This window comes from Lindgomyces ingoldianus (genome assembly GCF_010093535.1).
Source record: "Lindgomyces ingoldianus strain ATCC 200398 unplaced genomic scaffold BDR25scaffold_22, whole genome shotgun sequence".
NCBI classification, from domain to species: Eukaryota; Fungi; Ascomycota; class Dothideomycetes; order Pleosporales; family Lindgomycetaceae; genus Lindgomyces; species Lindgomyces ingoldianus.
In genome coordinates, this window is record NW_022985183.1 from 401,052 (window position 1) to 415,722 (window position 14,671).

The 14,671-nt window shown below is 37.6% G+C and overlaps 2 protein-coding genes across 2 annotated transcripts; both read right to left on the minus strand.

Moving 5' to 3' along the window:
• Positions 1 to 5,984: 5,984 nt before the first annotated feature.
• Positions 5,985 to 6,964, minus strand: BDR25DRAFT_315557 (uncharacterized protein; the record flags this gene model as incomplete). Its single annotated transcript, XM_033691531.1, has 4 exons — positions 5,985 to 5,989; positions 6,098 to 6,186; positions 6,251 to 6,494; positions 6,658 to 6,964. The coding sequence occupies 4 exons, from the start codon at positions 6,962 to 6,964 to the stop codon at positions 5,985 to 5,987; spliced, it is 645 nt and encodes a 214-aa protein (XP_033545927.1).
• Positions 6,965 to 13,766: 6,802 nt separating this feature from the next.
• On the minus strand, positions 13,767 to 14,668 carry BDR25DRAFT_51002 (uncharacterized protein). Its single transcript, XM_033698684.1, has 3 exons — positions 14,410 to 14,668; positions 13,929 to 14,335; positions 13,767 to 13,871 (listed from the first exon to the last, which is right to left on the minus strand). The coding sequence occupies exons 1-2, from the start codon at positions 14,524 to 14,526 to the stop codon at positions 14,039 to 14,041; spliced, it is 414 nt and encodes a 137-aa protein (XP_033545928.1). The 5' UTR covers positions 14,527 to 14,668; the 3' UTR covers positions 13,767 to 13,871; positions 13,929 to 14,038.
• Between the last annotated feature and the right edge of the window lie 3 nt (positions 14,669 to 14,671).

The window sequence follows — 14,671 nt, forward strand, 5'->3', positions numbered from 1 at the left end:
CTACTTTAACTTAAGCTATTTTTAGACCTTAACTTAAATAAAATAGATTAGATAATTAATTAAATTATTACTAATAAGTATTTAAATAATAAATTTATCTAAGAAACTTTAGACCTGCTCTAAAACAGCGCTAGTTAGTTAAAAAAGGTAACACTAGCTAACTATAAAAACTAAAATAGTAAGCTATATTACTATAACTAACTTATAATTTTTAATTTTAATAAACTAAGAATTAAACTACTTTAAATTATATATAACTTACTTATTAGAGGACACCTAGGCAGAGGAAAGACTCTTAACCTACTACAGAGAGAGTACTACTAGCCCTGCATGTTCCATACTGTACGCTAATATGTATTATGTTGCTATACTTACTGTAAAGTAAAAGCCTTTTAAGAAAGGTATAATAGCCTACTTAAACTACTTCTAATCTTTAAATAAGCTTAGAAAGATATATTAATTAATTTTATTATAAACCTACTTTTATTTAAAGGGTATATAAATATTATAGTAGTTGTTAATTACTTAACTAAGTATTAACACCTAATACTATGTTTCTTTATAACTGCCCCTAATATAGCCTAGTTATTCTACTAATATGTATAGGTTTACTATAGCCTACCTAACATAATTATATTAGATAGAGGTACACAGTTTGTCTTAGCTTTCTAGGACAAACTCTATAAATAGCTTTAAATTATTTCTTATCTATCTACAGCTTTTTACCTAGAGACTAACAGCTAGACTAAGAACATAAATGCTGTAATAAAATAAGTTTTATAAGTGTATATAAATTACTAGTAAGATAACTAAGTAAAATAGTTAGCTATAGCATAGTTTAAAGCTAATAACATAACATCTAAATTAACATAAGTATCCCTGTTCTTAGCAAACTATAAATACTACCCCTAAATAAAATTTAAACTACTTATAAATACCCTCTAACTAACTTATTAATCTATATAAGTAATAAATATAAATAGACTTATTAATAAAATTTAAAATATATTTAAATATGTTTATAAAAAGCTTACATAGGCTTAAGCTTTTTAATAAGAGTACATAAACTAATCTTAAACCCCCACCCTTGCGTATGTAGCTAGTAAGAAGGTCTAGCTAGACACTAGAAATATTTAAATAAACTAATAATTAAAGAAACTTAATTAAAAAAACCTTAGCCCTTTTATAGTAGCTTATATAGTCTTATTGCACACTTACTAATTAATCCTACCTAACAGCATAAAGATACACCCTGTGTTCTACATATTATTGCTGCGCTAAGCAGCCTCTAAATTTAACTATCTACCTAGACAGCTAAACCTGCCACCTAAACCTATTATTATAAATAATAAACTAGAATATATTATAAAAAACATTAAATAAATCTAGTTTAATAAGAAGAAACATATCTATAAATACCTTATAAAATAGACTAGATATAATAAACTGTTGTAAGAACCTATAAAAGCCCTGTAAGAGAACTCTATAGTAACCTAATTCTACACCTAATACCTATCTAAACTAAACCTATACCCTAACAAAGACAACCTAATGCTAGAACTACTAATGTAAAAGATTCCCTTCCTAATAAGGGGGGGGGTACTGTCACAGTATCCTCTCTAGATCTTAGACATAACTATATTAGACATGTACTAAAGTATTATTAGTGCACGTCTAACATAAACATAACACAACATAGACATAAACTTAAGCATAAACTGCTTTAACACTAACTAAACCTAGAACAGGCTTAATTTATACTTAAAGCGCTTAAACTTTTAAGCTAAGTATTTAATTACTAATTTCCTTCTAAACCTTCCTGTTCCTCACACAACGTCTTGTACCTACTATGATACCTCACGTAGTAATTGAACTAGACCTCCGTGAAGCTCTATAACCTTACTCGTGCACAATCGTGACAGCTATACTTAGCTTTTATATTTTTTATAAAGCTAAACTAGCTTTAAATTACTTTAAAATATTTATAAAAAGCTTTTTTATAGTTATGCTTACACTTAAACTTTACTTTAAGCTTTAGATAACACTTTATAAACATACTAAGCTAGTTTATGCTAATATAGCCTAGATTATGCTTAGTGTGTAAAGAATTAGCTATATTAGCTATAGCTACTAGCTAAAAGAAATTTTTTTATGTATATAGCTTAAGTATATGCTTAATAATTACTTACTTTTTATTATTACTTAGCTTTTATAAGTTAGCTATAAAATTAGCTTATTAGCAGAGCTTGCTCTGCTTATTATATTCGGGTTTGCAGAACAAAAAGTTGAGCAGAATCTCCTCTTTTGGACGCGCTAGTTAGTCAGAATTTCTTCGGATAAACCCCGGTAACGCTGTTTCTCTGTCACCTTATGTGTTTCTTATATTCTTTTTTGAAAAAAATGTATACCTAATGTAAGTGCACCTTTATGCTAATTTGCATGCAGTTTGCTCTAGCATGCGTTGTGTAAAACATGTTTAAATTATGGTTAGTTGCGTCTGTTCCACCTCTCTAGCCACATCGGTGTGTCGGGGATTGGCATCAGCCACATTGGTGTGTCGAGGATTGGCATCAGCCGCATCGGTGTGTCGGGGATTGGCATCAGCCGCATCGGTGTGTCGGGGTGTCAGATATGCGCACCTACTGTCAAGACAGGAGGAACGCTGGACGAAAGCTGCTACATAGTACGAGCAATAAGCTCGAACAGTATGTTGCTGCAAATTGCAGCATTTTGCAACATTTTGCAACAAATTGCAGCATGTTGCAGCATTTTGCAACAAATTGCAGCATGTTGCAGCAAATTGCAGCATGTTGCAAGCTGGTCGCGCATAGGGCTAGTGCGCGAGGGACTCAGACTAGAAAAACAAAGCTGAGCAACACAAGCAGAGCAGACAAAAAAAAATATTTAATTAATTAATATAATTAATTATTATCCTATACATTATATCTAAAACCTATTATTTATCTTAAGAAGCCTAGAAATAGTGCTTTAATCTAACAGCTTCTTTGCCTTTTTTCTGTTACTGCGCGCCCTAAACTTATTTTAAGCTGTTAAGTGTAGGCCTTTCTTAATGTAGCTGCCTTATTAGCTGCTTAAAGCTTAGTAATTTCCTATTACGCTAACACTAGCTTATGTGTAATTATTACTGCTCTTTATAAGGCTTTTTTTCTAGAGGCATTACTCCCCTAGAACTCTTTTTATACATAAAGCTACTTGCAACACAACTAATATCTACTAGGGATTGCTGCCTGCTGCTGTAATCTACTGTAGTTTACTGTAATTTGCTATAGTTTACTGTAATTTACTGTAGTTTGCTACAATTTGCTACAATTTGCTACAATTTACTATAGTTTGCTGCAATTTGCTGTAGTTTACTATAGTTTACTGTAATTTGCTGTAGTCTACTATAATTTGCTGTAATTTACTTTATGCATTTCTTAACACTGCTAGGTAATCTCTTACTAACACCTCTAGGCATTAGCCTATTATATTTAAATAGTAGTTAAAGAAGCTAAACTAGCAGTTTTATAAGTAAAACAGCTTATTAAGCTATTACATGTACTACATTAATCTTTGCAGCAATAGAGAGGCAGAGACAGAGGTAGAGGCAGCGCTAGAGCTCCCTAGCACTTTAAGAAATTCCTGCAGAGGCAATAAACTACATAAGCTGCAGCTCTACAACTAGGGCTTTAATACTAAAATAATTAAATTAAAGATATTAAGTAGTAGTATTAGGTGTAGTGTAGTAGTATTAGGTAGTAAAAGAAACAGGTCTAACGCTAGAAAATATAAAGTGCAAAGAAAAGGAAGACTATTATAAGAATAAAAATATGTTAAAAGCTAAGGCTAAAACGTTTTTTTAATTATAGCTAATAATTAACTAATTTCTAGATAACTGTTAAATAGGCTTTATGCTAGCTAGCATTTATAATTAGCAAGTACGTGCAAGGCAAAGAGAGTTGCACAGTGTACACATTACGCAGGGGGGGTAGCAGGTAACTAGTGTTAATTATTCTTTTTCTTCTAAGTCTATGTAAAGGAAAGGAATATTTATCTATTTATGTGTGCAACTATAACATAAGCCTATAACATGTAACGCTTAACAGCATATCTAAATACTTTTATTTAGACAATAACTAATCTTAAATTTATATAAACCTTTAGTTTTTAAAAAAGAAATTTTACTAACTTAATTAAAGCTAAAAATTAGCTAGCTATTATTTACTTTTAAGTATTACTTTACTTATAAGTATACTTTAAAATAAGTAATTTAGTTATGTATAAAGTTTTTAGCTTAGCGCCTATATACTTTTTTAAAAAGTAAAATAACCTATATTAAATAGCTATAAAAAGTGTAATAAGTAAAAAAGTGTATAAATAGTAATAATTTTACTATCTTTATAGTATTATAAAAAATAAAGTAAGTTATTAGTAAAGCTTACTATACTTAATATATTTAAGTTTATAAACTATAAAGTTAAGTAAAATCTTTTTTAAAACACACTAACTAGTTAGTTATAATTTTTTTATTAGTTTATATATTTTTTATATATATATTTTTTTTATAAAAAAGTATACTTAATATAAGTACACTTTAATATTAATTTATATGTAGTTTACTTTAGTATATGTTATATAAAACATATTTAAATTATAGTTAGCTATATTTATTCTATATTTTTTAGCTATATTAGTGTGTTAGAGATTAGTATTAGCTATGCTTAGTTATAGGCTATAATTATTTACATGCTATAGTTAAATATTATTATTATATGTCTATTACCTGTCTAATACTAATTTGCTAAGCATTATGCTACAACTATGTAACAGCGCAGGCAAGACAATAGGTCTAAATGCAGTAAGAATCTACTTAAAGGAATATTAAAGTGTGTGGGGACTTAGAACCTAGGAATGCTATTAACACCTATAGGCCTTATATAAAGGATATTAGAAAACTACTAAGCTAGCTAAGAGAAGAGGTGCAACTAAATACTTAAAGAAATAAAAGTAACTATAAAAAACAAAGTTAAGTTATAGTTAAAGCTAATATAAAAACTTATTAAATAAGTTTTAAGCAACCTAAGATATAATAATTTATAAAAATTATTATAAACTATTCTTAAACCTAAATAACCTACTATAAAAATAAAATAGTAGATAGCATAAATAGCACTAAAAGTAAGCTTTTAAAGAAAGATAGAAGTGTATTATAAGAAAAATAAATTGCTGCTAAGCCTTGCTTGTTAGGATTTATGCTTATATACAAAGCACAGGTCATGTGACCTCTAAACAGGCTAGGGGAGGCCATCCTATCCCGCTCTAGGACATCCCGCCTTACACCTACCTTAATGTGCTAACTATTGCTCTAAGCAAGCTTTGCTTTTACAGATCATTTATGAACTGTTGTAGTATTTTAAAAGTTATGTTGCGTTTGCTAAAAGGTTAACCTCCTAGCTAGCACAGCAGAAGAATATCTATAGAGGGATAGCTGTACGCGACAAGTTATTTAGTGTGTTAGTTATTTATTATTTTTTAAAAAACTTTGTATATAGTTGCAGCATGTTGCTTTAAGTATATTATGTTTTATTTAAAAGCTTAAAATATAAGCTATATTAAATTTTTTTTTAGCATATTTAAGTAGTGTTGTTAGGAATGTATTAGTGTAAAAAACATAGTTTAGTAGGGTCTTAGCATAAGTAACTTAGGTGTGTAAGCAACTTGCCTGTAGAGTACGTTAGCATTAAAGCTAAAAACCTAACTTTAAATAAAGTCTAGTTAAAAAGTTAAAACTAACTAGAGATTAAGGTTTTTTAAACTAAACATAAAGTAAAAGCATTAATAAACAGTAGTTAATGCTTTCTTAGTAAACTTTAAATAAGTTTATAAAATAAAAACAAAGTTCTAAGTTAAAACAACCTTAAAAAGAGCGTCTCTTATAGATAGATTCATAACTACATATGTAAAAAAACTAGTAAACTTCATAATTACGCTAGTATTATATTTAAGCAGTGCTATATTAATAGCACCGACTATTGATTGGTTGTGAGAGGTGACGGAGGGGCATCAACGGGCATGAAGTTCCTTTAAATCAACATACAACCTGCCCTAAACCTTCCTCCTAAAATCACCGACAATGTTTCTCCGTCCTCTATCTGGAATCTACTTAGAAGATGTGCCGCACAATATCTACAATCGACACAGCTAAACATATCACAACTTCTCAGTCTTCTTCGTCTGGATGAAAAGATACCTAGCCTGCATCAAGATGTGACCAAGCCCGTCCTCAATCGTTGCCTTGGCCCATAGTTTGCGCATATCTGTCCATTTCTTCCCCTTCTTTTTTGCTTCCTCCTCATCGGCCCATGCCCGAATGAGGCACACCCCTGGTGTTTGAATGCGGCCGCGGAGCTTAATTTCAATGCTGGCCGTAACAGTGTCGGATCCTACTCCTGTAGCCCAACCCATTTTGCGAAACACGAGCAGGCCCATTCCTTCTGTAAATTGGAGCGATTGTTAACCAAGGCTTTTTGATTAAAAAAAATGGGAAGGAAAAACCTGGCAGAACTCATACCGTGCCATTTGTTCCTTCTCAAGTGCTCTTCAAGTAGCATCGAAGGGGAATTAAATTACAGTAACACCGAAAGGGAAAGAACTTACCGTCAATCAACCCAGCACACATACCTCCATGAAGAGTCTCAGGATAATAGTTCATGCCGGTTCCAAGTGAAACGAGTAGCAGTGCTTGACCGACATCTTCTCCTCTGGAGTCTGACTTCCACATTGCGTGACCAGCGCGTACGCCAGTGTCCGTATTTAGTGTCTGGGCAAACAACGAACATGAGTGGTCTTCAGGTAGAGGGTTCGGACGAGAAGGCCAGGGTATGGTCTCGATGGACGGCGATTGAATAAGCTGTGTGCACCAGTCCTGGGATTGAAAATCCTGATGAATGAGAAATTGCGACATGGTGAGTTTGTTCAACCAGCGCGATTGAAAAGGGCAATATATACGATTTGGGTTTTTTTATTCTAGAAACGAATACTGAACATGTATCGGCAATAGGCCGTTGAAACTTGCGTCTCATATCTTTAAAAAACTACATGAACTATGATCCGTGGCCCTTCGCGATCCTACCGTAACCTTCAATGGCTGCATACATGTGGCATAGCAGGAACGGTGCGAGCGCCTAGTCGCCGTTTCATGGTCTCGTTTTTGCGCGGTTAAATTGACATCCACACCGAGAACTCCAATAGAATCCCTAATTCCACTGGCGGCGGTAGATTATTGAACTGTGCCGCTGCTGTGCGGCGCATTCAATTAAATTTCAGACTCTAGTGAGTACTACCACAAAGTCGGAGGCGGCAAGGTTGTCTGCACCTATCTTTGATTGACTACTGTGTAGGCGAAGCAGCCATAGGCGAGTAGATAGTACGCATACGACTGGTGTGCTAGCGACCAGGGATAAATGCCATTGGATGTAAGTTGCTTGAATAATTGAGAAGAGCAACGTAAGAACGGGAAAAGCTAATAATTAACTTGACTAGTTTCTTCTAAGTGATTGGCTTGCATGCAACTAGAAGACTATCCAACTAGTCTCTGTATTTTGTCGCACGTGAAACTGGTTCACGTGACCTAGCGCAGGGTGAATGTAGGTCGTTCACCTCTCACCTCTTTTCTGTTTAGGACTTAGCGCTCTTTTAGCTACTATATATTTACCTCTAAGCTCTCTCAAGCTCTCTCAACCTTACCCCTCACCTTAATATACCTAGGTCGTCTCTCATTACCTAATTAACTGCTCTATGCTCTCCACCATCCTTCAGCTCTAACCCTGCAATAGTTATAAGCCTAGCTTGCAACTTAACTATCTATTGTCACTGCTGCATATTTAGCTATCACAGCTAGCTAACGGAGGGCTCCGCGAGCTTAATTCACGTGAGTCAACCACCTGCTCCTCTACTAAGCCTAATCAATCACCTTCTTGTCTATACTAAGCATAGTTTACTAAGCGCAGCCTGTAGGACTACAACTGCTTAACATTCTTCTTGTCTACACTAAGCATAGTTTACTAAGCGCAGCCTACAGAACTACAACTGCTTATTAATAAAAAAACCTGCTAAACTTATATAAGCAACTCTCTACTTTATTAACACACTCTAATATAACCTTAGTGTCGCGTATACTGAGAGCCTTGGCTGGGGCTCGGAGCCTGGGACTGGGGGCTCAGAGCCTGGGACGCAGCTCGGGATCGGGAGATATTATGTTCTGAAGCTCGGTGTATATAAGGAGAGCCTTTGGCTCTCTTAGATAGCAGAGTCACTTTATCTAATCTTCTGAACAGCTACTGCTAGGCTATTTTATCCTCTACAGTTATAGGCCTAGCGCTTTAAAAACCTAGGACAATTCTCCCTGCGTAACTATAGCGCTAGTAAAAGCTGTTTAGAAGCTTTTTTTCTTATTCTTATTAATCTTTATTACCTTTAAAGCCTACGTTATAGCTAATTAAGATGCTCCTTTTCTAACAGGAGCATACTAGCTTAAGGACTATGTAAGCTAGCCTCTCTAGTTTATCTAGCTCTAGTTCTATGCTCTTAGCAAAAACCTATAGGATATGATTAATCCAGATGGACAAGACGCTCTAAATCCTATGGACAGCGCTCTAGAGATGCCCACACTTAGAGTGATTACTGCTAAGAACCCCCTAGAGAAGGCCAACACACAGTACTAGACTAATATTGCTGAGTACTAAGCTTAATTAAGTGACTGGGCTTCCTGCGCGACGCGTCTTTAGACAATCTAGAACTGGGTTAATGCAACTGTTGCACTAGAGCTCCTAGGACCTGCAATAATGCAGCTTGTGTTAGAGAACTAATCCACCCTATAGGCACTTGTATAAGCCTTAAAACAAGAGCTAGCACTAATAGACGCAAGCACAAAGAATCTTGTATAAGCAGAGTATAGAGCTTACCTTACTAAGGTAAAGCATAGCACTATAACCCTAGAAGCTTAGTACTAGCAGTGGCACTTCCTGTACACTAAGGCAAGGACCTATAAGATTCTTAACGTGGAAGGCTAGCTAGCCGCACAAGACTTCCTAGACGCCCTAGCTCTAAAGCTTGCACTAGACTGGGCGCGCTCTATGCACTAGAGGGTTATAGAGGCTAGCGCACTTAGCAAGGAACCTCTAATAATCTAGGAAATTAGTAAGATCTTTTTAATAATGCTCTAGGAGCACTCCCTGCGCGTAAGCAACTAAGGCATAGGTATATTTGCGACGCTTAGCAGATAATTAGACAATAATTTAGCCTAATCTGTTTTAGCCTAATTAGGCCACCTGTGCCTATGCAGAGCTTTAGGGCAATCCCTTTATCTATAGAAAGCGGCAGACTGCAGAGACCTTATGTTAGCAGTTACTAAAAAGCTAAAGAAGCTTAGTAAAACTGCACACTAGAAGATCCTTAAGAGGCTTAAGTAGGTGCAGCATAAGAAAGTAAAGGCTGTACTGCTTAAGAGAGGCTATGTGATTTTAGACGTAGCCTCCCCTACTCTAAAAGCTATTAAAGGATTAGATAAGCTAGCATTTCTAGGAAGCATTGTTGCTGCACTTATTAACTTAGCGCTCCTAGTAAAACTAGAGATGCACGCGACTATAGATTTTAACGCTCACCTACTCTTTATAAGCATAATTCTAGACAATAGGAGTGCTACGCACTTAGTAAACAGTATAGAGCTGCTTGTACTTAGGTTATTTAAGAAAGCTTAAGGTTTACACATAGTAGAAGCTAGCACTTAGTTATTTCTAATCTAGGGAACAGGAACTAGAAAGCTTAGAGGGGTGTTAAATAGAGCATAAAGAGAGCGCATAGAAGATCTTACACTATAGGAGGTAGTTGTAGTAAAAGGATTTTATGTTAATATTATCTTAGAAGCTTGTTTAAGAGAAAAAGGACTATAGTATTTAGAACTTAACTATACACTGCGCATAGGCACACTAGAAAAGAATAGGGTACTTGTAACACTCTACTAAGAACACAACCTTATGTTTATTAAATATAAAGCTGTCTCTTTCTACCTACTAGTGCAGAGTGTGCTCCTAGATTGCTAACGCTTATGGACCACATTCCCACGCTTAGACTCAGAAGAGCTCTGGCATGCGCGCGCAGGACACCTAGGCCCTAAAGCTCTGCGGGCTCTGGTTAAAAGCGTGAGGAACGTACGAATAACAGGTACAGAGTGAGTACGCTGTGAGCACTGCGCAACAACACACGCTAAGCAGGTTATATTAAGAAGACTAAAAGAGCAAGCTCCCCGCCTATTCTAGAGAATTGCATAGGACATGTTTAATATGCCATTAGGGCGCAGCAGAGCTCTATAGATAATAATTGTTAAAAATAAATATAGCAGTAAAATCTTTTTATACTCTTTTTAGGTAAAAACGCTCTTAGAAATCTAAAGAGTAATAGAGAACTTTAAAAGCATAGTGTCTAATTAATACAAGCTCTAGATTAGTAAAATACAGCAAGACAATAACACTGCTACACTCCCTTAGCATAGAAAGTTAAGGTATAAGCTCTAAGTAAAGGAATCTAGCATTAATATTAAAAGCTCTCTACTATACACTTATAAGCTAAATAGAGCTGCAGAAAAAGCTAGACAAGAGATAATTATAAAGTTTATTAAGATAAAGAGCAGCGCAGGACTCCCTAAGAAGCTCTAGCTAGAAGTAGTAGACGCAGCAACATAGCTGTACAATATAAGCCTGTTGCACGCACATAACCTACGCTTACTAAATAAAGTCTTAGATGTGTAGTTTACTAACTACTTTAGATACTACAAGCTAGAGTAGGTAAAGAGTGCTACAGCTAATCTAAGACCTAATTAGAGCGGGATCTATGCATACGGCTGTCGCGCCTACCTACTTAACAGGGAGTAAGCAGCTAGGCGTTAGAAGCAAAGCTTTAAAGTAACTTTACAGGGCTACATAGAATATCTTATAGGCTACAGAGCCTTAAATATCTACAGAATATAGGTCCTGTTGCTTAACTAGGTAATTACTACAAGAAACATAGCTTTTAATAAGACACGCTTTTATAAAGATAGAGGTAACAAACTAATCTTCTAAGAAGAAGCCTCTAAGATTATTAAAATTTTTAATAAGTAGAGTAAGATTTGTAATGCAGAAGAAGCTTTTAAGCTTTTACCTTAAAGGTTAGATAAGCAGCAGAGTAATATACTAAATTAGAGGCCCTAAGAGCGTAAGCTTAAAGGTGTAGAAACTAAAAAGCTTATTAGAACTTAGGTTAGCTAGCTAGAGGATTAGCACTTAAAAGTGGAAGTAACTGCGCAGGTGACAAGTATAATAAGTAAGTTACTAAGGATTCGCGCAGTTTCTAATAAACATATAGCACTTATTACCCTAGAGCTGACTCCTAAGCCAGAGCTTGCAGATAGCTCTACAACACGCCCTATACAGGGTAGGCACAAGCATACTAGTGATCCCTGGCAAGTGCACTTAACTAGAGAAGCGGATCTACTAGGCTTGTTAAGTTAAACAGCTAACTTGCTAGTTAAAAAATTAACCCCTGCCTCTTGCGCTAGGACATTGTCTTCTGTGGCTCTAGTTAAAGCAGGTAAGGCACCCTCTAAACATGTGTACAACAAAAAGAGCTAGGGACTAGCCACACGCATAAGCTAAAGAATACAGAGGCAAGATCCTAATAACCTAGGTAAGCCTAGGGGTGCAGGAAGCAGAGGTATATATACAACGCTCTTAGAGAGAAGCAGCATATGCCTAGCTCTAGTTAATCTAGAGCACCTTTAAATAAACTTTCTTAGAGCATTTATTGCTTACAACAACAGAGCGCTTAAAACGCTCTACGCAGTGTTTTCTGCAGCTGCCTTTTTTAGGCAGCCTTAACTAAGAGCTTATAAGCTCCTAAAGGAACCCTTAAAATAAAGAGATCTATATAAACACTTATATAGAGATCTTTTTAAGATTGCAGCACAGAAAGAGATAGCTACCCTGCTTAAGAAAGGCACTTAGAAAGAGATTATGTAAACTAAAGCAACGTCTAAGCTGCTCCTACTAAAGTAGGTCTTTATGTACAAATTTAACTAGAATAGGTATTTTGCTAAATGCAAAGCTTATATTTGTGTACGCAGTAATCTCTAGAGCAAGGACTCGCTCTAGTTAACCTATGCTGCCACTCTTGCAGCTAGATCCTTCTGAACAGCAATAGCGATAGCAGCTTAATTTGACCTAGAGATTAGGCAATATAATGTTATAGGCGCGTTCCTGAACGCGCACTGCAAAGGCAAGCTAGAAGTGACATGCGAGCTCCTAGAAGGCTTTACAAAGCCTAGCATGTGTGTTAAGCTTCTCTAAGCCCTATACAGACTGCGCAACTTGCTAATCTTATAGTACTAGAAGCTCTTGTAGTCTCTTTAGAAGCTTAACCTTATTTTATTTAAAGAGGAGCTGTGCTTATTCTTTAACTGCAATTGCTATATCTTGCTTCTCTTTTATGTAGATAACATACTCTACATTTATTACTACAACAATAAGTTAGAAGCTTACTAATTAATTAGTGCAATTAAGGAAATGTATAAGCTAGAAAATTAAGGGCTATGCAAATAGTTTCTAGGGATTAAAATAATTAGGAACAGAAAGGCTAGGACAATCTAGCTAGTACACAACGCGTATATTAAGAAAGTAGTAAAGAAGTTTAACCTTGCAGAGAGCGCGCTCTTCCTAGGGACTTCTCTACTGTTAGAAGAGCTTACAAGCAACTAGGGATTAGCAACAAAGCATAAAATTAAGGAATACTAAGAGCGCGTAGGATTAACACTCTACACTGCAATTATAGTGCGCCCTAACGTGGCGTTCGCGGCATCTTAGCTCTCCCACTACCTAACAAACCTAGGAAAGCAGCACTTCTAGGCAGTGAACTGGGCGATTGTGTACCTGTACCGCACAAGGCATACAGGCATACAGTATAGAGCACTAGAAGGCGCGCAACTTATTATGTGTGGAGACGCGTCTTTTGCTAATCACGCAGAGACTAGATAATTATCTTATAGATACATTATCTTACTCTTTAGAGGACTAATCTTATAGAAAGCAGCTCTCTAGCTGACAGTAACTATGTCTACAACAGAAGCTGAGCTGCTTGCTCTAGCGCACATTATAAAGAAATTGCTAGCTTTAAAACGCTTCTTTAAAGAGCTTACCCTAGAGCTAGGCACACTGTGGCAGATCTACTGTGACAACTAGCAGACGATCAGGTTAGTAGTAGAGGAGAACGCCCAGATAACCACCTGCCTGCGCCACGTCAATATTCAGAACATGTGGCTGCGCCAGGAGCACGCGAAGGGATCTTTTAAAGTGCGCTATATTAAAACAAGCGACATGCTAGCAGATAAGCTTACAAAGCACCTGCTAAGGCAGTAATTTAAGCACTTTAAGCAGCTTCTTAACCTTAAAGACACGCAAACAAGCTTTTAAGGGGAGAAAGCATTAATTATTAATAGCAGGGACATCTCTACACTGCCTAGGAACAAGAGGGCTATCTACTAGCAGGGACACTCCCCCATGCCATGGAGTTTGAGCAGGGATTTGATACATGAGATGCGCGAAAACACAGAAAACACAGAACGCCTAAACCATGAGGAGATTGACGAGCTCACCCAAGAGCTCCTTAGCGCGCTGACGACGCGCCAGGAGCCCAGAGGAGACGACACCCTACTCCTCCTCCTCCACCTCCTCTTCCACCTCCTCCTCCTCCTCCTCCTCCTCTTCCTCCTCCTCTCCCTCCTCCTCCTCCACCACATCTTCCTCGAGCAGAGCTCGAAGAACCGGCCGAAGCCGGGACGCAGCCTATAGCCTGTTAGTCTGATCTAAGGTATGACGCACGATCTCTACAGAGAAGCTTACCCGCTCGTCCTCCGCGACGAGCGCCGCAACAAGGCGCCGCGCATACACGACGGCGACGGGGGGACTGCAAATAGGTCAAAACTAGATCACCCCACACACTGCTACGGGGCTTACAGGGGCAGGCAGCTGTGCCCGGAGGAACAGCGCCAACAGCGCGAACCGCCAGTGGCGGAATCATGGCACTCCCCACTGGAGCGCCCCGCGAGCGCACTCTTTATGCAGCCCAGACAGGACTGCGCGCGGAGCGCACCAGGGGGAGGCCGGCGGGGAGTCGAGGCCGGAGCGGGGAGCGGGCGCCGACGGGGGGTGGGAGGCGCGGGCTGGCGGGGGGTGGGCGCAGGCTTGCTGGCAACGCGGCCCCGCAGAGCGGCGGCACGCGAGCGGGCGGCTCTTTTAGCTTTATTGAGCTTCATACACACGTTAGCGGAGATTGCAGACAGGTTTGGAGTTGTTCTTGGAGCTCTTAAAAGCATTAACTTACACGCGGCATGTTGTTGGGACTTACAGAAGAGAAGCTCGAGGAGCAGCAGAATTTATTTACCTCTGTTGCGGCGATCACGGCACGCACGTGACCTGCGCTGCCTAGGGAAACGATCATCGCGCTGCCTGGGGCAACGAGCACAAACACAGGGTAAACGCGCAGCGCTGCTCCAACAAGCCAAGTTGACGCTCAACGCAGGTGAGCTGCTGCGCAGCTCACCTGGGGGGTGTGTCGCGTATACTGAGAGCCTTGGCTGGGGCTC